General features: G+C 39.7%; 1 protein-coding gene across 8 annotated transcripts in view; it reads right to left on the reverse strand.

Annotated features, from left to right (window-relative positions):
• The window catches only part of cacna2d3a (calcium channel, voltage-dependent, alpha 2/delta subunit 3a), an 892,602-nt gene that overhangs the window by 355,814 nt on the left and 511,670 nt on the right, over nucleotides 1-25,118 (reverse strand). For all 8 annotated transcript variants that reach the window (XR_010020451.1, XM_063068081.1, XM_063068079.1 and 5 more), the window contains one exon: nucleotides 16,723-16,812. Coding sequence is in view for 7 of the 8 variants with exons in the window: in XM_063068081.1 (XP_062924151.1) it covers nucleotides 16,723-16,812 (90 nt within the window). In the remaining variant the exon portion in view is untranslated. The remainder of the gene's footprint in view (nucleotides 1-16,722; nucleotides 16,813-25,118) is intronic.

Here is a 25,118-nt window from a genome sequence, read left to right on the forward strand (position 1 = left end):
CTGATGTTTGGACTGAACAACTGAACCTCTTGACCATGTTTACATGCTTCTGTGCATTGAGTTGCTGCCACATGATTGGCTGATTAGATATTTGCATTAATGAGCAGGTGTACAGGTGTACCAAAAAAGTGGCCACTGACTGTATTTGCTTCTGTGATCAACTCTGGAAAAACTCCCTTTTGGCATGATTATTCCTCCAAGCTAAAATACTGGACAATCCTGTTCTGGGCAGATAAGTGTCATATTGCTAAAGTTGTAAAGCAAAAGCAAAATAGTTAAATGTTTAAAAATGTTAACATACAATGAGTTTCAAAGTAACTAATGCACAATTTTACTGGCCTCGGTGTTCATTAGTAATAGCACAACTTATAACATATTTGCCCAAACTTCTTTCACAGTTGATATCCACTACCTGGATTGGTTGGGCTGCTGGTGATTTACTGTTGCAATTTGTCCTGGGTTCCTCTTGATGGCAGTAATAGAGTATAACTGCATTTCATTTGGGATTTTAAAAAACATGCATGAGAAATTGAAGTTACAAAGATACTCATGGAGATTCCTTCGAAACGTAGAACAGTCATCCTCCAGAGGTCTGGGAGCTTTTCAACTAATGGCAGAATTCATTTAACCTCATATTGAAAGTGTTTTAAAAAACATCTCAGAGAGTTACTAAGTTATTAAATTCTCTCTGAACATCTATTAAGAATGCTCCTTATATTAATTAGCTCAGTGGTTATGGAACCTGTTTACATTATAAATGTCAATGACAAGCATTTTGTGATGAACTACAATTAACTTCTAATGAGTTATCATTTGGCATGGAAATTTCAATGCATTCTGACATTTACAGTGTTTATTATGGTTACTAGTCATTGATGTGTCAAAGAACTTTGATTTAATTTACGTTTGTACTATATAAAATAAAAAAAAGCCTGATCATTGGTGAGACTGAATTCATTTGCAAAAAGATAATTGCAGTTGTTACAGGGTGCTGTCAGATGACAGCTTTCATAATCTCCTGTCACTTCTGGAATAAATAATGGATTTATATGGCTCCAACAGAAACAGCCCCAATTTACCTTTGAAAGTTTTTTGATTCAGTTGGTGTCTCGAGTAAATAGAAAGATACATGACTACTGTTTACCTAACGAAGCTCTATTGTTGCAAACCTATCAAACTGCCATATCTAGCTGCAACATTAAAGCAAACCACAATGATATGATTTGTGCAATATTCAGTTTAATGCAGCTACAAGAAAAGCGAAAAAAATAATTCTGCAGTCATTCGAGTTTTGATGTATCTTTCATATATAATACATGTTATGTTACATTAAATATTTACTATAACAGGATGCAGTGTGCCAGAACAATAAAAATACCCATGCTATATTTGCTATTGCAGTTGACATGCATTGCTTATTTTAGTTATTCATAATGCATTAACAAGGTTAAAGAAATCCTTGGTGGTAAGTTTTCACAATGGTTTTCCTCATCATCTGACAGATTTCAGCAAACAGCCACACATCACCACTTACACTGTCCTGCTCTCTAGTTTGGCCATGCCAAATCACTAGTCATGTAGAGAGCTTTCATTGGAACAGGTGCAATAAACTCAGAAACTTCTGCAGATGTGGAGAGCATTCTAACTCGCTGATTTGAGGGTGGGGGAGGTACTGCACGGATGGAAAGAAGCTGCAGGAAATCATGAATTCAGTCAACCTCATCGTGGGCACAAGCCTCAACATCTTCAAGGAGTGATGTCTCAAAAAGGTAGCATCCGTCATTAAGGACCCTCATCACTACCCAGGACATGCCCTCTTCTCTTGCTACCATCAGGAAGAAGGTACAGGAGCCTGAAGTCAGCAAATCAGGAACAGATTCTTCCCCTCTGCCATCAGATTTCTGAAAGGACATTGAACCCATGAACATTACCTCACTACTTTTTTTTGCACTACTACTTCGGTTGTCCATCAAAATCCAATGACAACATCCACTCCTTTAACGGTGAGATCTTTGATGACTATACAGTCCTATCCTGGACCCACAAGCTCTATTGCAGGTGGGACATGTATATGTGGTAGTGGTGGTAGTGGTAGCAACCATGGCTGCATTTCTCCTGGCCCTTTCTTGGCGATCCAATCCAAGTTACTGAAGATAATAGGTAGAAGCTCTATGGAGTTCCCATTCCATACATACTCTGAGTTGTACCTCAGTTGATGAAGAAGTAATAGGTTGCTTACAAGATATTTGCAAGAAAATTTCTTTAACATCTTTCATATAGTTAAATGCTGCTTAAATAAAATAAACAATGGGAAGGCTGAATATAAAAATGGAATATATCTTTAACGCTGCAAATTTAAGCTGCTTACAAACTAAGCTTGCTCTGCAATACTCCGAAAATATTTCTCTTGATCACATGGGGTCAAAATCTATCGTGTTCTCTAATGTCCTTCAGAGAAGAAAATCTGCCATCCCAGTCTTGTCTGTACCCACCAATCTGGATGGCTCTTAAGGCCTCCCCTGCACAGGGGCAGCTACGGATAGACAAGAAATGCCAGCACTTCCAGCAACTTTCACAACTTGTGGATAAATAAAAAGAGATGAAGATGACCTTGTACAGTACTATCATATGCTCTCTCCAGGATGGCCATACCAAAATCACTTGTCAATGCAGAGAGCAATTGGCGGGACAGGTACAATGAACTTTCGACACTTCTATCTCATCAAAACAAACTTCATCCTCCTAAATACTATACAGAGAACTACGTGGTCAGACAATGAGATTAACAGCCTAGTCTATACTCGGTGAAGAGCCCACTACAAATGTACAGCAGGTCCTATGGAGGGTAAGGTTATTTCCCAGCACTACTGCTGACTCAGAAATGTAGTCTTTAAATAAAAACTGCAAGTCTCACATAAGCAGAGACCAAGAATCCGAAAGCACAAGATGTAAACATTTAGTAGAAACAAGTAAATAATTCCATTGTGCAAATATGTATTGTAAAATATGCCATACCCTCACATACACAGTTCACATTTCTAAAGGTTGCACTATGATCTGTTTGAAGTAAAATTATTTTCTTTTATGTAAGTAATTTAAGTCTGTAGCTCCACTCAATTTAGTATAATCTATCATAATTTCATGCATTTCTCAATATGACCGAGAATTGTGCAATTTTCGAGGTGACCATTTTCATATAACCTGGGGGAAACTAGAAGATATGAACAGTTCCTGCTGTGATCTTCACCTCACAACGTTTTAGATACTATCATATTAATGCACGAGAAATTAGGTTACAGGCTTACAGGATTATAGTCAGAAAAATTAATTTGTTCATACTTATAGAGTTTGTATTTAAGTTGTGGTGGGGAAGAGGGCCACCTAAGGGAAAGAGACAGAACTTTTTTTTATCTGAGATTCTGTTTAACTTAAAGGGATAGTTTCCATCTGAGATTCATAGAACTAGAGTATCAAGCTCTGCTACATCTCTTTACAGCGATAAGGGACTGAAAGAAATGGGAGTAAACGGGGTACTACTTCAGACAGATAAGAGAGATCAATTAATTTAACCTGGTGTCTGGGACCATAAATTGTCAGAGGGATGAATTGTGAAAAGAGATTAAGTCATTGGATACTCTGGAAAGCAAGAGAGGTCTTAGGTAATGGCTACAAGTCGATTCCTCCAGCAAAAGAGGGCAAATGTTTCAGATAAGCTTTGTAACAAATAACTTCCTGAGAGAAGAGGTACAGGCTTTGCAGTGAATGTTTACAGCAGGGTTTCTCAAACTGGGGTTCCGCGACAGATCATGATTAAATAAAATAAACATCAATTTTTGAACTTCGCCTAACACGTAACGCTACTGCTTGCAGTGGTGGGCAGTGACCAGGCAACCCCCATAGACAGCTCATTAGAGGTCTCTCTCTCAGCCCAGTATGGCCGTGCGCAATAGGACTGTGTTTATTTGGTTGAGTCCATTCTCAGTTTTTGATGTGAGATAGGGGAGGCCGTTGGTAACTGGTGAGCGCTGTATTGCATGGAGGGGAGGGTGGTAGGCTGATGAGGAGCGTGAAGTGCATTTTATGAGCATTGAATGGACTCGCCTTACTTGGGATGTGACGTCAGCCTCTCCCTCCCAAATTACCTCCCCTAACTTCCCCTTACGCTTCACTGACTGACTTATGGGAGCGAACAAACTGTACTGATGTAGTAGAAAATTGGAGGGAAATTTTAATTCTAAAGAAGGAACTTCTATGCACCAGAGGAACTGTGTTGGCATCCGTACTGATGGTGCTCCATGGGAGGCTTTGTTTCTCTCTCAAAATCCCGACGTTATCATAACACACTGCTTTCTTCACAGAGAGGTGCTGATGTCAAAAACTCTGGGAGATGAAATGAAAAAAGTTTTGGATGATGCTACAAAAATGGTTAATTTGATTAAACAAAGGCCAGTTCGCCTCAGAATGTTTAAAAAACTGTGTGAAAACCTGGACAAAGAGCACACCAATCTCCTGCCAAATACAGAAATCCACCGGCTTAGCAGAGGAAGAGTTCTCAACAAGTTATTTGAGCTGGAAGATGAATTGCAGGAGTACTTTCAAGAAAATAGTAGGCCAGGTTTTGCTGAGTGCTTTGAAGGTGAACAATGGCTGCAGAAACTAGCCTAATTAGCAGACATTTTTCATCATAGGAACCAGTTAAACAAATCTCTGCAAGGCCCTGGAGAAAATGTTTTGACTTCAAGTGACAAAATTCTTGGATTTAAAAGGAAACTGAATCTTTAGAAAAGATGAAGCCACACTCAGGTTGGAGGAATAACAACTTATATTCCGCCTGGGTAGCCTCCAACTTGATGGCATGAACATTGACTTCTCTAACTTTCGCTAATGCCCACCTCCCCCTCGTACCCCATCCGTTATTTATTTATATACACACATTCTTTCTCTCTCTCTCCTTTTTCTCCCTCTATCCCTCTGACTATACCCATCCACTGTTTTTTACCCCCCTCCCCCCTTTCCTTCTCCCTGGGCCTCCTGTCCTATCATCCTCTCATATCCCTTTTGCCAATCACCTGTCCAGCTCTTGGCTCCATCCCTCCCCCTCCTGTCTTCTCCTATCATTTTGGATCTCCCCCTCCCCCTCCCACTTTCAAATCTCTTACTAGCTCTTCCTTCAGTTAGTCCTGACGAAGGGTCTCGGCCTGAAACGTCGACTGTACCTCTTCCTGGAGATGCTGCCTGGCCTGGGCCTGCTGCGTTCACCAGCAACTTTGATGTGTGTTGCTTGAATTTCCAGCATCTGCAGAATTCCTCGTGTTTACTTTAGAAAATTAATGTTGCAGAAGGAAATCTTGAAGTGTTTCCACTGCTGCTTAGGCTTGAGAGTGAGGAAGGATATCAGAAGGTCTTGACCCTTATTGAAAACCACCTGGAAGAACTGCAGAACAAAATTGAACAGTATTTTCCTCCCTTTCAACACAAGTGTATGACTTTCTCTGAATCTTCTGCTCAGCCTGCGAACTTAACTTTGAGAGAAGAGGAAGAGCTTTGTGAGCTGAAGTCTGATCATGCACTCAAGAAGAGATTTACTGATAAGTTCTGGATTTCTATGAAGTAAGAGTATCTTGCTGTCCATAGGAAAGCAATGCACATCTTGCTGCAGTTTTCAACTTCTTACATGTGTGAGCAAGCTTTTTCTTGTTTAACAAGCATCAAGAGCAATGATAGAAATTGTCTTATTACAGTTGAAGGTGGAATTTGTGTGTGCTTATCTCAAGTTGGACCCAGAATTGAGAATTTGTGCAACAAAAAACAGAGTTTCACATGCTAGGCCTATATTTGAGCCTGATCATGTCACTTAGTAAGAAAATGTTTTTTCCAAGTCTTGTATAAAATTGTGTCTTAAGCTATATTTTTATTCATATTGCTTTGGCTTATGGTTTTTAGTAACTTTACTATTCAACATAGTCAATAAATGTTCGTGTTGTAAATAGCATTAATTAAAATCAATTTGCAACCTTTATTTAAATTAAATCTACTGAATTTACCATCAGAAAAATTAAATACCATTTTGGCTGAAGCCGGTTATTTAATAGAAATTGACTGTTTGTCTTATGAGTTTTTAAAATTTATGAAAGGGAAAGAAAGAGCTTAATTTCAAGAAAGGTAAGCTAAGCTTGACTACCTGTTTTTGTTTCCAAGAAAGGGTGGCTAAAAATTCATTCTCTATTCAAAAGAGCATTGACAATTATTCTTGGATTATTCTATCTCCAACTTACTGATCATGCTAATGATCACTGTGATCTATAGATATAATAATTTTTATGCAGGAGTTGCCTGAGACCTGAAAATTATTTCAAGAGTTCCTCTAGGGCAAAAAAAAGGTTGAGAAAGGCTGGCTTAGAGAGAGGAGCTACCTCCCCCAAACAAATTAAATGGAGCTTCTCAAGGGAGAGGAATACTCAAATATGACAGTCATTGGCTTCAAATTCCTCCTGAATGTGTTGAAAAGTGTGATGGCTGTTTTGAGTGTATACTTGATAAACTCACCAAAGTTCAAAATTCAAAGAAAGCTTATTATCAAGGTGCAAATATGTCACCATATACAACCCCGAGATTCAATTTCTTGCATGCATTCTCAAGAAGTACAAAGAAACAGCTAAAAAACAAAAATAATAATACATAAATAAATAAGCAATAAGTATCAGGAACATGAGAAGAAGAGTCCTTGAAAGTGAGTGTTGGGGTGAGTGAAGCCGTGTGAAGTTACCACCTCTGGGTCAAGAGCCTAATGGTTGAGGCCTAATGAACTGTCTTGAACTTGGTTGTGTGGGTCCTGAAGCTGTTTTATGTCCTTCCTGATGGCAGCAGCTAGAAGAGAGCATGGCCTGGATGGTAGGGATCTCTGATGATGGATTCTGCTTTCCTGCAATAGTACTCCATGTAGATGTGCTCGCTGGTAGGGAAGGCCTTACCTGTGATGGAGTGGGCTGTATCCACTCTTTCCTAGGCTTTTCTGTTTAAGGATGTTTCCATGCCATGGTGCGAATCAACCAGCCAATGTGCTCTCCACTGCACATCTACAGAAGTTTGTGAAAGTTTGAGATGGCATGCCGAACATACGCAAACGTCTAAGTAAAGGCGCTAGTGTGCTTTCTTCACAGTGGCACTAAGTGTTGACCCAGGACAGATCCTCTGAAATGATAACACTGAGGAATTTAAAGTTGTTGATCCTCCCCATCTGTGATTCCCGAATGAGGACTGGCTCATAGTCTGCCGGTTTCCTCCTCCTGAAGCCAATAATATTAAGTAAATGCAGAGACAGATAAACTTCAAATATGGATATGTAAATGGGCAGGGATGTCTGCACACTTTACATTATTTCATACATTTGGAGCAGAGAGTTCATGAGAGCGTGCTGAACAAGAAAAGACACCAGAAAACTAATAATTAACCAAAATAATTGAAAGCCATGCAGGGAGTTAGAAGTCACCTTGGTGCCATTAGAATGGCCTTGAGAGAAATAACTTGGCACTGTTGTTAATCTACCAGGAAAAACCTCAACAGCTTCAAAAATAAGTATTATTTTTAATAAGCAGTTGTTCTCCGTAATTGGAACAGGAGATGCCAGCTCTTGCTGGGGCAATATGGTCGAGTATTCTCCCCTCTCTGCTTTGCAGCCACTATGCAAGTAAGGCACATCAATCAAGGCCCATGTGCCTTGTCCGAGTCTGCACGCCAACCACAGCAAGAAGTTGTCTGAAGTTAAGATGAAAGACATCCCCGATCATTGACTAAGCAACTCGCTGCTATTAGTGTAGACACTATTACTAAGGAGAGGGTGCTTGGGCAGATGAAAACTCGTCAGTGGTGCAGCTCCACAAATAAAGGGGCAATGGCCATTTGTCATGAGTATGAATTATTAAAAGCTGGACTTGTGGAACTTGAGAAGCCTCCAATATATAATCCATTGGACTGCATCACACTGCAGATGACACTATCATAATTATAATAAGCACACATTACAGGAAAAAAAGCAAATTACACATTGTACAGAGTGTGTGTTATATTTTAAATTTCAAATATTGTGCATGGAAAGTGTACCACAGTCCATCTTCATTGGATCTCATGGATCTGCAAACTCTGTATAGTACCTTCAGTCTACAAGTTCTCTTAGCAGACAGTGACTGCAAAATTCCACTCCTCATTACATCAAAATCAGTATGGTTCCAGAACCAGCATGGAAAACTTCACTCATCTCAACTCCAAACAACCTATGGACTCACTTTCAAGGTCTCTACAATTCATGTTCTCAATACTATTACTTATTTATTATTATTTTATGGAAATTTATTTTTCCTCAGCTGAAGCTGGTGAAACCTGAGGTACGGGCATAACCAAGTACATTCATTTCTCAATTGCTCAGAACTTTCAGACTATTCTAGCGGTGTTTAGTATTGTGTCTTCCTGAAGATTTATGTAGGTAATGCTGTGCAGGCCTATTGTTTAATGCTATTGTGCAGTGCCTTTGGGATGATACCTGTTGTAGATATTACTATTGGGACAATGAATACCACGTTCAAGTTCCAAAGTCTTTCAATTTCCTCTTTTAATTCAGCATATTTCTGGCATTTTTTACTTATTGATCCAGTAATGTGTTGGATTGTTTCTGGTTTCTCTTGGCATTTTCTACATTTATCATCATAAGTGTGTTGTTTTTTTATTATGTATTTTTGATAAATTCTTGTGTGAACCACCTAGTCCTGTATTGCCACGAGGAGTCCTTCTGTTTCTGGAAAAAGGTCTCCAACTCTGAGCCAGGCATTTGACGCTTTCTTGTCGACATCTAGTCTGCTCGGATCGTGGGAATGTCTTCCATGGAGGGTCATGTTCTTCCATTGGTTCTTCAATAGTGATAATTTCATCACTATTACTTATAACATATTTTCTGAAACTAGTTGCAGTGAACTATCCCCATAGATAATGAGGAGGCAGGTGGAGGTGAGGCCGGCTTGGGGGATGAGCTGTGCTGGGGAATTGCAAGGCGCAACATGTTCGAAACGGGGTTGCAGACAGGAGTCTGTGTCGCTGCTGGAGATGGAGTGAGCAATTTGGAGAAGAGTCAACGTGGAACAGTTTCGATGCCTGTCCATCTAACCCAGGTTGGATTGCTCCAAGCACTAAACCTATTTGATGAGATTGAGAATGGCTTTGGACTGGGCGGCCCGAGTGTATCATGGTGCCAGGGTCCAGGTCCTAGACTGAAGCACTACATGGTGCTTGGACAATTTAAATGCAAGCACAGATAGTCTGGAAGCCCGGGTGTCGGGAACAGAGGTGAGGGTTGGGCTGATTTCGCTTGCTGTCCCGCAAATGTTCATTCCTTTATCCGCGGCAACAGGGCTGTGAACTGATCCAGTCGCTGTGTATTTTTGTCCTGCTGGTGTGATGAAATGAGACTGAGGTTTGGGCCTACTCTGACTGCTCCAGGAGTGGATCTGTGACTCAGTCTGGGTTGCAAGGCCTGCTACTATTGTTTGCGTGATCTGTGTCTTTTTTTTCTCTCTTTCTCTGCGCAATGGGTTTCGGACTTTCTTCTTTTTTAAATTAGGTTATTCAGGTTTCTTGCTTTATGGCTGCCTGCAAGCAAGCATATCTCAAGGTGTATAATTTATACATTCTTTGATAATGAATATGCTTTGAAGTTCTTCATTTTTCTGGGATGCTCTCACTTAGGTTTAGTGGTGTGTCCGTCTTATCAGAATTGCATATGCTTGCATGGAGTGATGAATCCTGTTTTAACTGATGAAAATATATCCTTAGAAGTTTTATCTGACTTTTGTGTAGATTTTTAAAGTCTGTTATTTCTCTTTCTCCTTCTGTTCTAGGTCGTGCTAACCTAAGCATTGGAGTGTACATAATGTTTTCTGAAATTTGTCATTTCAGTTCTTATTTTCCTATGTAAATTTTCCAGATCAGTTTCAGACCAATATTTTATGCCAGAAGAATATGTTAATATTGATACAGCTCCGTTCAGCTCTGTTTGGCAGAATTTTTTAGCCTTGAAGCAAATTCTGTCAGAAGTTTTGACTTTATCATTCTATGATCTATCTTCTTTGCTTGTTGATATCCCAGATACTTACTGTATATGTTTCATATTCGTCCATCAGCTGTATCGCATCCTGTTGCTCGGTTTTGTATTCCATTAGCTCTGTTGCACCTTTTTTTTTTGTTTAATTTATCCAGTCCAAAGTTCATGTTTAGCGGGAGGAGAAGATGGCAGCGCGCCGCGTGTGCGCAGCTTTCCGGTGAAAATGATATTGTATCCGTTAAATAGGGGCCGTGGACAATTCTGATTTGATGGAGAATGGACGTGAAAGCAGAGAGGAACATCTGGAGAAATTTCTGAAACGCCCGTTCGCTGCTGTCATTGCTGTGTGGTCATGAATCTTTCGGAGGGTAGGCCTCAAAATCCCTGGCCTTGTCTGCTTTTGACGACCAAGAAGGAGGTCGAATCGTTCGGACAGAGATGGCGCTCAGTACTCGGTGTCGAAGAGCTGATCAGAGCTCGAAGTTTTCGGATGACTCTGAGTCGGATTGTGGTCGGCATGGCAGGGAGAGTTTTTCTTCCTTCTCCTGTCTGCGTGAGATGTGGGACATCTGAGAAACTTTGAACTTTACTGTACTCACGGACTTCTTCATCAAGTTATGGTATTGTTACATTGTTTGCAACTATATGTTATAATTATGTGGTTTTGTCAGTTTTTTCAGTCTTGGTTTGTCCTGTGTTTTGTGATATCACACCGGAGGAAATAATGTATCATTTCTTGATGCGTGCATTACCAAATGACAATAAAAGAGGACTACGTGTCTTCATAATCATGTTCATATCTTTTGAAAATAGTTCTGGTATTTGAATTAACTCCTTTAGTTCTACTGATGAAGGAGCATATAATTTCAAATCATCCATGAATAGATGATGTGTCAAGGTATAATTCGTTTCATTGTTTCTGATTTGATACCCAATTTTCATCTGATTCAGTAAATTAGAAAGTGGGTTTAAAGCTAGACAGAACCATAGTGGACTTAGAGAGTTGTTCTGGAAAATGCCTCAGTTTATTTTGATAACAGTGGTTGTTCTTTTTTGGTTGTTAATAAGATTGGGCAATAGTACGCTAATGCTTCATCAGATGTTGAAGGAATTTCACAAGTATTAGGTGTAGCTTATATATATTAAGACCTTGATATAGACCATGAGTGTGGGACAGAGTCAAATGCTTTTTGGTAGCCAATATAGCAACATGAAAGATTACTGTTTTTCTGCTACGTTTGACTTAGAATAACAGAATCTATTATCAGTTGTTCTTTACATCCTTTCATACCATTACTGCATCCTCTCTGCTCTTCTGTAAGTATACTGTGTTTATCTAAGTGAGTGGTGATTAGTTGCAAGATACATGAAGTTACAATTTTCTATATAGTTTGCGTACCTATGTATTATTAATAATATTATTATTTCTTTCTTGTAATTGCACAGTTTGACTTCTTATGAACATTGGTTGTTAGTCCATCTTGGTTTGTGTGTAGTTTTTTATTGATTCTATTGTATTTATTTGTAAGTACTGCAGACGCCCGCAGGAAAATGAATCTCAGGTTAGCATATGGTAACATATACGTGCTTTAATAATAAATTTACCTTGAACTTTGAACTTTATTGTCAACATGCAGATTTTACTTCTGTTATGCAATTGGTCCCGACTGAGCCTAATGCTACTGGAAATACACAGACCGTGACATTCATCACAGTACAGTGTAGATATAAACATTGCCATTTTTCAGCTCAATGGACCAGCTCGGTCACCTCTCTTTACCTTGGTGATCTGAACACACATTCAGGAGCAGATCTCACAATATAAATGCTGTTTTAAAAGAAGATAATGTATATCAGGATTGATTTCTACTCTACTTCATTTTGACTCTACAAGTATTTGGTGGTTTCCAAAATCCACCAGAACTGACGTATCAGATGCAGGGAGACTGTTTTCGAATTCAAGGTTTCTATAAAGATCAGCTGCTACTAGAGAGGAATACATGCAAAGATTTTGCCTTTCTAGTGGGAAAATAAACAAGAGCCACACTCCAAACTGGGTAAGCCAGTCGCTGAGGGAGCAAGAGAATGGGGAGAAAGGGGACACAGTTTAACACCATTTACACCATTTACGCTCAATGGGTGTGGAACCAACTCTCCTACCAGAACCTCAGATGGGAAAAAGCCTGTATTTCAGGGAGAAACTCATCGCCAAATTCAGCCATCTAGTCTAGTGCAACAAGTATGGTGAGGACCACAATGCTGATGGCTATCAAGGTGATCAGGGTCACGCTTGTGTTGGGGTTTGTCCGGAATAGTGCTGATGATATTCCTAATATTTACACTAGCTATGATATGGTAATACTTGCAACTTCCTGCATCATTCCTTAAGGAAATGCACGAATGCTCTCTGTTCCAGTTTTCTTTTGCACAAGATGAACCAGCGGAAGGGACTTACTTATAATGTCCAAACGTTTCCTAAAAGTGTGGTGTGCCATTGAGAGCACAGACATCATTATGAAGGGCCAAATGTCCATTCTGGACAAACCTCAAAATCTATATCATCACGAGGGATGAATAACCCCTTGTCACAGCTGTATGAATAGGTTCAGAAGGACAAGTGGAGTAGGTGGAAGAGAAAGAAAAGAAAGGCAGGGGACAACTTGAGCAATCGCTTTCTGTGCACATTGCAATTTGCCTATTGCCACAAAAGGTCTACAGCAGATGCAATCTCAATGGTTCTTCACATGGCCTTAGCTCACCTGGACAATACAAACACCTATGTCAGGATGCTGTTTGCTGACTATAGCCCAGCGTTTAACGCCATCATTCCCACCTTCCTGATCGATAAGTTGCAGGACCTGGACCTCTGTACCTCCCTCTGCAATTGGATCCTTGACTTCCTAATGGAAAGACCACAATCTTTGCAGATTGGTGATACTACCTCTTCCTCGCTGGTGATCAACACTGGTGCACCTCAGGGATGTGTGCTTAGCCCACGGCTCTACTTTCTCTATAACCATGACTGTGTGGCTAGGTTTAGCTCAAATGCTATCTACAAATTTGCTGATGGTGCAACCATTGTTGGTAGAATCTCAGATCGAGATGAGAAAATGTACAGGAGTAAGATATACCAGCTAGTTGAGTGGTGTCGCTGCAACAAGCTGGCACTCAACATCAGTAAGACAAAAGAGCTGATTATGGACTTCAGGCTGGGTAAGACGAAGGAACAAGAACCAATCCTCACTGAAGAATCACAAGTGGAGAGAGTGAACAAATTCAAGTTCCTGCATCTTAAGATCTCTGAGGACCTAACCTGGTCCCAACATATTGCTGCAGCTATAAAGGCAAAACAGTGGCTATATTTCATTAGGAGTTTGAGAAGATTTGGTTCGTCACCTAAAACACTCAAAAACTTCTATACAGGTACTGTGGAGAGCATTCTGACAGACTGCATCACTGTCTGGGGGAATGGAGGGGAAGGTCTACTGCACAGGATTGAAAGAAGCTACAGAAAGTTGTAAAATTAATCAGCTTCATCTAGTCTCTGTGGTATCCAAGAGATCTTCACGGAGCGGTGCCTCGGAAAGGCGACATCCATTATTAAGGACCCCCATCACCCAGGACATGCCCTAGGGTACAGAAGCCTGATGGCACACACTCAGTGATTCAAGAACAGCTTCTTCCCCTTTGCCATCCGGTTCCTAAAAGGACGTTCAACCCATGAACACTACCTCACTTTTTTAATATATTTTTTTCTGTTTTTAGACTAGTTTTAATTTAACTATTTAATACATATAGTTTGGAGCTCGGGGGGAGGGGGGCATGGTCAACAGCCTGCCCCAGCATTCCTATTGACCAGCAGTATTTATTGTTCTTGTGGTAAAATGCCTTTGTGGGATTATGGTGGGGTATTCAAGTTCACTTATTTTAGCTTGGGTTATACAGTTATTCACTTGTGTGCTTGTGGGTCACCCTGACTGTAAGCGAGGTGTGTAATAATCACCTCCCCCGTCAGTATGTGACTGAGTGGGTTCTCTCCCCAGATCAGAGCACTTGGTCTGTTTTTGTGCCTGTCACAATAAAATGGCAGTTGAGTTAAACGAGCTGCTCTTGTCTGTCATCATAGTCCAAACGCTCACCACAATATATATACTAAATGTAATCGATTTACTCATTTATGTTTGTTTGTATCATCATGTACTGCATTGTACTGCTGCTGCTAAGTTAACAAACTTCACGACATCTGCCGATGATATTAAACCTGATTCTGATTCTGAAAAGCCATTTTCACCATTCACTGTCAGTCCCTTCTCCCTGTTATAGAATATCACAACACACACTTGAAACACAAAAGGTACGTAGTTAGCTAAACCAGCTGGAATAGTAATGCTCTGTTAGTGGCAGTGGCCTAAAAGTGATATGAACAACATCAAATATTTTTGGTAATACAGCAACTGAAACCAACACAGATATCCTTACTCAAAAAGTCAGTACTTGCGAGTTTAAAGAATCATAAAGTGAGGCACCACACCAAGGTGTGGAGGTTCTGAAGGCGCAAGGGTTGATGAGATTAAAACAGTAGCCTAGAGACAACCATGCCTATCCTTCATACTTTTTAGCTCGTGGGACACTTTAGTGTGTATGCTTTTCATAAGAGAGATGGATATCACTACCCTCTAAAGAAAGCAGAATTTTCCTGGTCGACACTCTGATTCATCATGGGCAGTTTATGTCCGAATTGGGACTTAAATATTTTGTGTACTATTCATGCCTCTCCAGCTAAAAGGTGTATAACATGGAATGTATATTATATAATCATCGGACATTCCGCCCATTGTGTCTATGCCCGCTCCCATCTGAACAACTCCGCCAATCTCATGACCCAACTCTTCACTTAGCTTTGCAAACTATTCGCTTCCAAGTGACCATTCAATTCTCTCTTTAAGGCACAGATTGACTCTGCTTCCACCACCCTTACAGACAGTGAATTCCAGATCAGAATGATTCTCTGTCCAGAAAAAGATTTTCCTCATATTTCTCTTGCATTTGCTTCTCAAACATTTAAATCAGTGTCCTCTAGTTCTTCAGAAGTTCACTAATGGGAACAACTTTCCTCTATTTACCCTGTTTAGACCAATTATGATTCTCCACACCTCCATGAAATCTTTTCTCAACCTTCTAATGCTTCAAGGCAAGCAACTCAATCTCTCCTTGAGAGTGTTATAGCTTAAATCTCTCATCTCGGTAACCGTCTGCTAAAGATAAATGAAAAATGACATAAAAGGATAATAACCCCGGGTAATAAACAGTGATAAAAATACATTAACTTGGGTAGGATATAAAATGAGGAAGAATTGGAAATTTGTCTCAAGTGGCAATGAAAAATGGGTACTTTCAGTCTGACTGTTCTTAAGATGAATCACTTAATATTTAGTTTCACGGTAATGAATAAAAATAAATACATAGCTGAGATCAATCCTTTTTCAGAATGTTGTAAAATGTGAGTTTGCTGCAAAGTGAGGATAGATCAGTTCAGATCATGCATTCATGTCTTTAAGCAGATCAGTGCTAATTAAACACTTCTTGGTCAGGTGAGCACTAATAGTGCAAAGTCAATGACAATAGTGGAAAATAAACTAATGGTGAAATTAGAGTTTGTTTAAAACTGCTCCTGATGAATTATCAGCCCACTCTAATACAATAGGTGCTGTGGAAATACCAGGGCAGGAACTTGCTGCTGTAATGCCAGTGAAACTACCTTCTGCTAATGCATCTTGAAGTCATTGTCAGTGACTCAGTACCCTGCCATTTGCTGCTTTCTCCACCATTATCAAGCAGATTCTGAGAAACATAAGGCCTCCTCTTTCTCTTCTTATATTCTTATGTTCCTTCCTGATTTGCTTTCTGTTAGAATTCTCTTATAAGCTAGTGTGATGGCATTGTCAACTGCATCTAATAACAGATTGGAAGAAGTCCAGCCACATGACTTTGTTGGCGACTTTCTTCAAGGTCAATGGTGAGCTCTGAAACAGAGTGCAGAATCCAGGTTAATGCTGAAATAGTTATTAGCTACTGCAATGTGTTTAATTCCTACCATTGATAGAATTGCTTCGTCCTAAGTTGGCTGGCAACGTAGAAGTAGGTGGTGAGAGTGTAGAATGGAGATGGTGCTGGGTAGAGTTAGCGTTCAAAAGACTGAAATACGTTGACAATTTTAATGTAAGAGATAACCACAATTTATAGCATTTATCAATCCAAAAGATGAATTCTGTCACTTGGGTTAACTATTGCAAGTAAATACATAAATGCCATCTTCTGTTTTATGACACCAAATCTGTTTTGCCTTTGTCTGATTCTACCAAAACATCAGTTTAAACTTACCTCAGAATGACTTATATCTGACAAATGCACCAGGCAAAATTACATATCATGAAAACATTTAATGGCCTAATTGTAACAATTCTATGGTTATATAATCTTAGCTTATATGCATTCTACATAAAAATATTTAGTTATACAATAAACATCTTTTATCTCATTTTACCCTCTTGAAATCCCTGTGTCATTATACTTCTTTCATCACATTTAAAGATAAGTATAAAAGTGAGGAAAGTGGTGTCATTTAATGCCACTACCTGATTCAGAAGGATGAAAGCCTCAGTCAAAGCGAAGCCCAGCATTCCAATTCCTTTTGCATTCAGGGTATCAAGGTGTTCTCTGAAATGCTAATCAGTAGAGCGAAAAAAAAGTAGCACAGTAAAATTTATGTCCATACAATTCCTTCAAATGTTACTTTCATTGGGTTATACAATGATGATCAAATATATACAGCACTGAGGAATGTCATAGCAAGTGAGCTTATTCTGAAACAGTGCAGTAAAATGGCTTATTGTAGAATCACTATGACAAAGAGAGTTAGTGATCACAATGTCTACAGGGCTAAGAAGTCACATCATGCATGATCGCAAATCATTTAGAAACAGAACGTGCTACCAATACACAGCAGATCACATAGTTCTGAGGAGAATTATTGAAACATACACTCTGTTATATAAAATTCCTTCTACTGCAGGTCTTCTCTTTAGTTATTCCTACTCTCAGAAAACTTAAAACTTTTTAACTCAAACTTGGTTTATCTTTTTTGATTGAAGCTTATTCAGTTGATAACTTTGTGCAGCGTGTTATTTTCCTGGGCCTTCCTACTCAGTATCACTGTTGGCAGAGCCTCCCCATGCATGTCCTTACTTGCTCTGCTTAAAGGGCCTATCCGATTGGCCCTAACTATCTGGACTCCAGCCTTGTAACCTGGATAGCAGCAAAGTCTCCAAAAGTGCTTCGAGGATATACTACCCTTAAGACACCAGAAAGACTTTGAAAGCCCCTTGAGTGTATTTAAATGCCTTTGACAGCAAACACACCTCCAAACTATTTAAAAGAGACTATATGGCAAATAATGCATTTAAATAAAATTAGCTAAAACTGAAGTAAGTATTAGAAATCTTAAAGTAAATGGAATTAAATTAGTGAAAAAGGAACTTGTCATTCCTTTTGTCTCTTTCCCCACAGCCCAACAATCCACACAGAAATTTGTGGGGCTTCGATCACATGCCAATTCTAATCTGGGCAATGCTGATTTAGCTCGGAAAAATGAAGCTCCTTTGCTGGATTTCCCTTCCTGAATCTGCCTCTGAGTTTGTGACCTCTGCATTTTGCAATGCATGTGTGAAAGCCCCAGTCCTGTTTGCATTCAGACGGGAAAATAAGGCAAAACTAAAATAGTTTAGAGTTAATTATTGTTTCTGATTTGAATCCAGATTTCCACCACCGGAAGTACATTAAACTCTTGTTTATCCAATATTTACAACTCCAAAATTCTTACGCATCGGGCAAAATTTTCTGAGGAAATTTTGTAAGAAAATTGCTGCCAAAGGATTTGAAAATGTCTTAAATTCTGCTGAGTAGTGAAAGAGTTTTCTGCTCAAGTTTTAGTGCTGTTTTATTAGTTATTTCTCATCTTTTTGCATGAGAGAAGGAAGGCATGAGGGAAGGGAGGCATGGGGGAAGGAGGGCATGTGAGCAATTGCTAAGGAATGCTTTCAAGAAGGCAAGTAAGCATAAATCCCCTCAGGGTTTGACTTTCATTGCAAAATGGCAGTGAAATAAATGAAATAAACTGTACTGCCTTTCTGACTATAATAAAACCAGAAAAAAAAAACGCTGGAAGCTCTCATAGCAGCCTGCATCTGAGGGAAGAGAAACAGAGTTAACGTTTCAGATCGAAGATGGATTGAGTATTTTCTGGTTTTATTTTAGCTTACCAGCAGCTGTGGCTTTTTGATTTTCAATACATTTAGATTAAGTGATTTTAGTAGAAGATGTAACGTACAACTATGCATAAAGGTCTGTGAATGGTCTGTAGAAGATTGCTTTGGTTTGAGCTTCAGTGGTGAATGTTATTTTCAGGGTTGCGCAAAATAAGCGTGAGAAGACATTTTTAGCTTATTTAAATTTATATATAATGGCAGTACCCTTGTAGGCTGATTAGTAGCAACAACCCCTTTGAAGATAGTGAACACACTCACTTGATGGACTTCTGTTGCCTTTCACATTTTATTGTCTAACCTTAAAATATAGTTCAAGTTTGTCATCTGACTGTACATACTGTATATATACAACCAAATGAAACAACGTTCTTCTGGACCACACTGTACCCACAAACCATATATCACGCACAACACATGAACCAAAATATTACCATCAAAATGTTACATAGAATTGTAGAGTAAAACATTGATGTTTAGATGGTAGCGAGATGACGTATGGTTCAGCAACCTATTTGAGGTTTATGGAAGGAATACATGTATGTGATGCACATTAATATTCTTTAAGCAATTCACAAGCAATCAGCATAATTATGTAATAGCACCCACCCCCTGTTCCCTGTGAATGCTGAATTTCAATAAACAGCAAGCAGAAAAAAATGCTGTCACAAAGCGGTACTGACAGGCATCTGAGGCTGATATATGATGTGAGAGGGGCTTAAAATGGAGGCAAAAACATCAATTATTAATACGAAAGAACAAACAGCAAATTGGACTTCAATTATTAGGTAAAATTACTATACAAATAGGTTACAGCTAATGAACTTTTAAGGGAAGATGGAATAGATCCTGAATGCATGTAACACCATGAATTCAAATGCTATCACATTCTGCTGACATTTTCCAAAGGCAAAAAAAAATCCTTCTAGATTACCATAATGTGTGAAAATGAAGGCAGATGCAGAAAGTTTGTATTTTTTTCAAAGCAATGTCATTTAGTTTCAGCAGGCTACAATTCATCATTATTGTTTCCACTGGGAATCCTGCCATCACACTTCTATCCCTCCTGGAACCAGATATATTACATCGAACTGCTAAGGTTACCGGGTTTACACAAGCTGAGAGCCACACATATTGCTGACAACACAATCACCTACAGTGCAATCATGGGGAATTACTCCAGAACCCTTAGAGAGAAGTACAAATTATGAACGGTCTGGAGAAACCTAGTCAGATTAATTACAACGTCTCTCCCGTTAAGTCATTGCTCCAGGTTATCGAGAGTTGCTTAGGTAGACCTAAAAATGCACAGTAATAAACTGATAATAAGTTTATTTCAGTATCAAGTTAGACACTTGCTTAAGTCAGGTATTTATTTAGCTATGTTCTTCAGACTGAAAAGTAGTAATATATTTCTTAAATACTACTATTACTACTATTTTTCAGTTGTCAAAACCTCAGTGCATACAAGTAGTACAACATATAAACTTAAAGCAAAATCTAAGGAACAGATAACAAGTTATTTTCATATTCGGGCCAAACACTGACAATGATCTTATGTCCCTTTATGAGTCAGGGAGAATGCCATTCACATTTACAGGACCAGATCTTGATGCCAATGTATTTTAATGGGTGGGGGAGAAAAAGCAAATGGTGAACAGGTGGGAGTGGAAGTGCAGGCAGTCAAGAGCCAGGGAGATCTCACTTTAAACTATGTAATTTACACAGTGGGTTTCAAGAGGAAATTCCTCCTGTTTCCTTAATAAAGTCGTTTTTTTTTTAAAGTCTAACCATCAGATTTTTTTTGTAGCCTGAAAAGGCAACAATTGTCCACAGAAAAGTTAATGAGGGACTGTGTGGTTGTAAGAAAAGTTTTGCAAAAGAATCGGGAAATAAGTAAAGAGCCCTCCTCGCAGAATTGTAATCTGTTCATTTTTGGAGGCTGGAAGACAACGCAGGAATTAACCTCACAAAATACAACAGCAGCATCCTGACTAGACCCATGTGCAAGTTTGACAAAGCATTCTCACTTCTATAGACTCAGCAGCCACTTTATTAGGTACAACTGTACACCTACTCATTAATGCAATATCTAATCAGCCAATCATGTGGCAGCAACTTAACACAAATAAGCATGCAGTCAAGAGGTTCAGTTGTTGTTCAGATCAAGTATCAAAATGGGGAAGAAGTGTGATCTTAGTGACTTTGACCATGTTTGTTGGTGCCAGATGGGGTGGTTTGAGTATCAAAGGAACTGCTGATCTCTTGGGATTTTCACACACTGCAGACTCTAGAGTTTATACAGAATACTGCGAAAAGCAAAAGAGATCCAGTGAGCAGCAGTTCTGTGGGTGAAATGCCTTCTTAATGAGGGAAGTCAGAGGAGAATGGCCAGACTGGTTCCAGCTGACAAGAAGGCGTTAGTAACTCAAATAACCACAGATTACAACAGTGGTCTGCAGAAGATCATCTCTGAACTCGCAATGTGCTGAACCTTGAAGTGGATGGACTACAGCAGCAGAAGACCACAAACATACACTCAGTGTATGCACTATGTGTATTTTTCAGCATGAATGTCAATAGGACTCAAAATAGAGGCCAAGCCAAGAAGCAAGCTACGTGCATCCTGCACAGTGGAGAAACCTGCCTTCCAGATAACATGCACTTTCCTCATGTTGAGAGAGGTTGAATGAGAAACATAAAAGAAAATGTTAATCATAAATTCATTCACAGATTTCACTCCACTTACGTTCATCCACTGTGACTGGTTGTCTTTGCATCTGATTTCAGGAAGAGGTTAGTTTTAGAACCCAAGAATTCTCATTGTCAGAATAAAGAATCCAATTAATATGTGTAGAACTTGGTTAAATTATCTAGTTAATATCTGAGTTATTAAATCTGTGGATAAATTTAATGGCCACAAGTTATGAGTGAGAGGCAAGCATTTTCAGCTATATTGAAATGAATCGACAATGGCAGCAAGAAAATGTTGGAAACTTGACTGGAACCAACTTTTACTGTAGCCTCTGCTGTGACTTAAGTTTTGAAGCTTTCCAATGGTTTACTTTCTTTGTATGGTTAAGTACTGCAAAAACTTTCACTGCAGTATAAGCACAGCTTCATACCCTATGTTTAATTTGGCCTATGTTAAGTTGCTGCTTCAGGCTGTCCTGGTGGCTCACCCATTGCAATCTACAAGCTGCCTATGAGATATGCAGTGTTGGCAGGTCCAGCTAGCCACCTTCCTCTTCCCCACATATATCTTTTTGTTCCGGCCTCTTCTCCCTTCCTTCTCAGTCCTGAAGAAGGATTTCAGCCGGAAATATCGAACTATCTATTTATTTCCATAGATGCTGCCTGACCTGCTGAGTTTCTCCAGCATTTTGTGTGTGCGTTGCTCTGGATTTCCAGCGTCTGCTGACCTTCTCATTTTATGATTTGCTGCTCCACTGTGAAGCCTCTTGGAGGCAAGCCTTCACCTGAAGAAGTTTAAATCTTCTCTTCAGTGGGAGTCCAGTGAAACCCTCTCTCATTGCTCCCCCTCTGTGATCTCTGCCGGCCTTCAACCATAAGCTCACCCAGATGCACTACCACAGCCACGTAGTCCTTGTCTTTGCTGTCATCTTGTGTCATGTGGCTTCCAGATACCTTTCCCATCCACCTGGTTTCACCTATCACCTTCTAGCTAGCCTCCTTCCCCACACCCCCTCACCTTCTTACTCCAGCATCTTCTCCCTTCCTTCTCAGACCTGAAGAAGGCTCTCGGCCTGAAATGTCGATTATCTATTCATTTCCATAGATGCTGCCTAACCTGCTGAGTGCCTCTGACATTTTGTGTGTGTTGCTTTGGATTTCCAGCATCTGTAGACTTCCTTGTGTTTAGTATTATTATTTATTGTGTTTATTATCACTGTTAATCAGGACTGACCATGAAAGCTGACTAAGGCTTTCACTGACTTAATCTGGGCAGGCAAGGGAAATTACTGCCCAAAAATGATATCTGCTAGAAACAAAAATCTCCCCATGTTACCCAGCAACCAGAGGCAGATAACGCCTTGAGCTTCAACTGTGTATAAAAGGCTGCTGCTTTGTTTTTGCGGGAACCAGATATTGCATGGATATCTCCTGAATTGCTTAATAGTTACTGCAAATGAGCACATTTAAAGCAGAGATTGTAGAATGAGATGGCTTAGATTACATAATTCAGAAATAACTTAAAATTAGAAGAATGAAAATGGAATCTAGAAAAAAGAACAGAAAGTGTCTGAATGATAGAAGCTGTAATAGCATTGCACTAATGGCTACGCTACTGTGGCATCATTCATGTAGAGAGAGCAGAGCAGTGGGATAGCAAGCATCCTTGAGGCTCACTTGTATTGATTGCCAGTGAGGAGGTGATGTTATTACTGATCTGCACTCACTGTGGTCATCTGACAGTGACGTCAAGGATCCTTTTGCAGAGGGAGGTACAGAGGCTCAGGTTTTGAAGCTTATTGTTAGTACTAAGGGGACACAATGGGAGTACATATTTCCAATATTTTCTGTGCTTATTTTAGATTTCCAGCATCTTTAGTTTTCTTTTGATTTTTCGGTCTTTAATCCTGAAGAAAGTATGAAGTCTATACTTCATTAGGAGTTTGAGGGGATTTGGAATGGCACCAATACAGTTTCTACAGCTGTACCATGGAGATCATTCAAACTGGTTGCATTATCATCTGGTATGGAGGCTCCAAAGCACAAATTGAAAGAAGTGATAGAGAGTTGTAGATTCAGACAGCTTCACGGCAGTCCCAAGCCTCCCCACCATCGAGAACGTCTTACCAGAAGATGGTACTTGCAGAAGAATGCTCACCATCCCACACATACCTTCTTTTCATGACTATTATCAGGGATGAGGCACGGGAGCCTGAGGACCCACACTCAATGTTTCAGAAACAGTTTCTCCCCGCTGCCATCAGATTTCTGAATGTCCAAAAATCCATGCACATCACCTCATTATTCCTCTTTTTGCATTACTTGCTATCGTAATGTATAGTGTATGTTTTACTACGTCTTGTACTGTACTGTTGCCACAAAACAAGTTTCATGACACATGTCAACAATAATGAACCTTGTTCTGATTCTGATCCATTGACCGGATAACCTTGTTTACAGCATATTTCCATGGTTCCCTGGCTTGACCCTATCACAGACATCTCCCTCTCCTACCATCTCTGCAGTTTATCCAGCTTTTTTTTTGTCTCCTTCCTGATTCTCGGAGGAAGAAACATTAATTCTGTTTCTCTTTCCAAAGAACTGGCCTAACCTACTCAACTTGCTTTTTTTTTAGTATTTTCTGTTTCTATTAAATGCTTGTGCAGTTTAGATTTTGCCCTGGAGCTGATCACATACCAGCGGAAGCAACATGCCTGCCTCTACCTTTTCTGTTCCTTTCAGAATTTAATATTTCTAGAAGATCTCCTCTTTCTTCTGAATTCCAGTGAGCCTAGTCCCAGGAAACTCGACCTCTCCTCATTGGCTAAGTCGCCTCATCTCTAGAATCAACCTTGTGAACTTCCTCTGCGCCATCTCTAAAACTAGTATATCTTTTCTCAAGTAAAGAAACCCGAACTCCAAATGTGGCCACCTCAGTACTCTGTACAGTTGCAGCATAACCTCCCTGCTCTAAAATTGAATCCCTCTAGAAATGAAGGCCAACAGTCCATTTGCTTTCTTGTTAACCTATGGCACCAGCCAACCAATCTTATGCAATTCATGCATAAGCACTACTAAGCCCTCTGCATAGCAGCATGTTGCAATCTTTCACTATTTAAAGTATAATCAGATCTTCTATTTTTCCTTCCAAAGTGAATGACCTCACATTTGCCAACACTGTTCACCATCTGCTCGACTCTTGTCCACTTACTTTACCTATCAATATCTCTCTGATTTCTTTCCACATTCACTTGGAGGCATAAACTGGAAAAAGATGTTTTCAGGGAAATGTACAGAAGAAATATGGTTAATGTTCAGGGGCTACTTGTGTGGAGTTCAGCATAGGTATATTCCAATGAGAAAGTGAAAGGATGATAAGGTACAGGAATCGTGGTGTACAAAGGCTGTTGTAAATCTAGTCAAGAAGGAAAAAAGAGCTTATGAAAGGTTCAAAAAACTAGGTAATGATAGGAATCTAGAAGATTATAAGGCTAGCAGGAAGGTGCTTAAGAAAGAAATTAGGAGAGCCAGAAGGGGCCATGAGAAAGCCTTGGTATTGTCCTGTAGGTTTTCTATGTTTCTATCCTCTGTACAGTTTGCTTTTTCACTCAATTGAGCCTCAACTGCAAACTTTGATATGCTACACTCAGTCCTTTATTCCAAATCAGAATCAGGTTTATTGTCACCGGCAGGTGACATAGAAATATAGAAAACATAGAAAACACAGAAACATAGAAAAACTACAGCACAATACAGGCCCTTCGGCCCACAAAGCTGTACTGAACATATCCCTACCTTAGAACTACCTAGGCTTATCCATAGCCCTCTATTTTTCTAAGCTCCATGTATCTATCTAGGAGTCTCTTAAAAGACCCTATCATTTCCACCTCCACCACTGCCGCCGGCAGCCCATTCCACGCACTCACCACTCTCTGCCTAAAAATACTTGCCCCTGACATCTCCTCTGTACCTACTTCCAAGCACCTTAAAACTATGCCCTCTCATGCTAGCCATTT

This window comes from Mobula hypostoma, chromosome 15 (assembly GCF_963921235.1).
Source record: "Mobula hypostoma chromosome 15, sMobHyp1.1, whole genome shotgun sequence".
NCBI lineage: Eukaryota > Metazoa > Chordata > Chondrichthyes > Myliobatiformes > Myliobatidae > Mobula > Mobula hypostoma.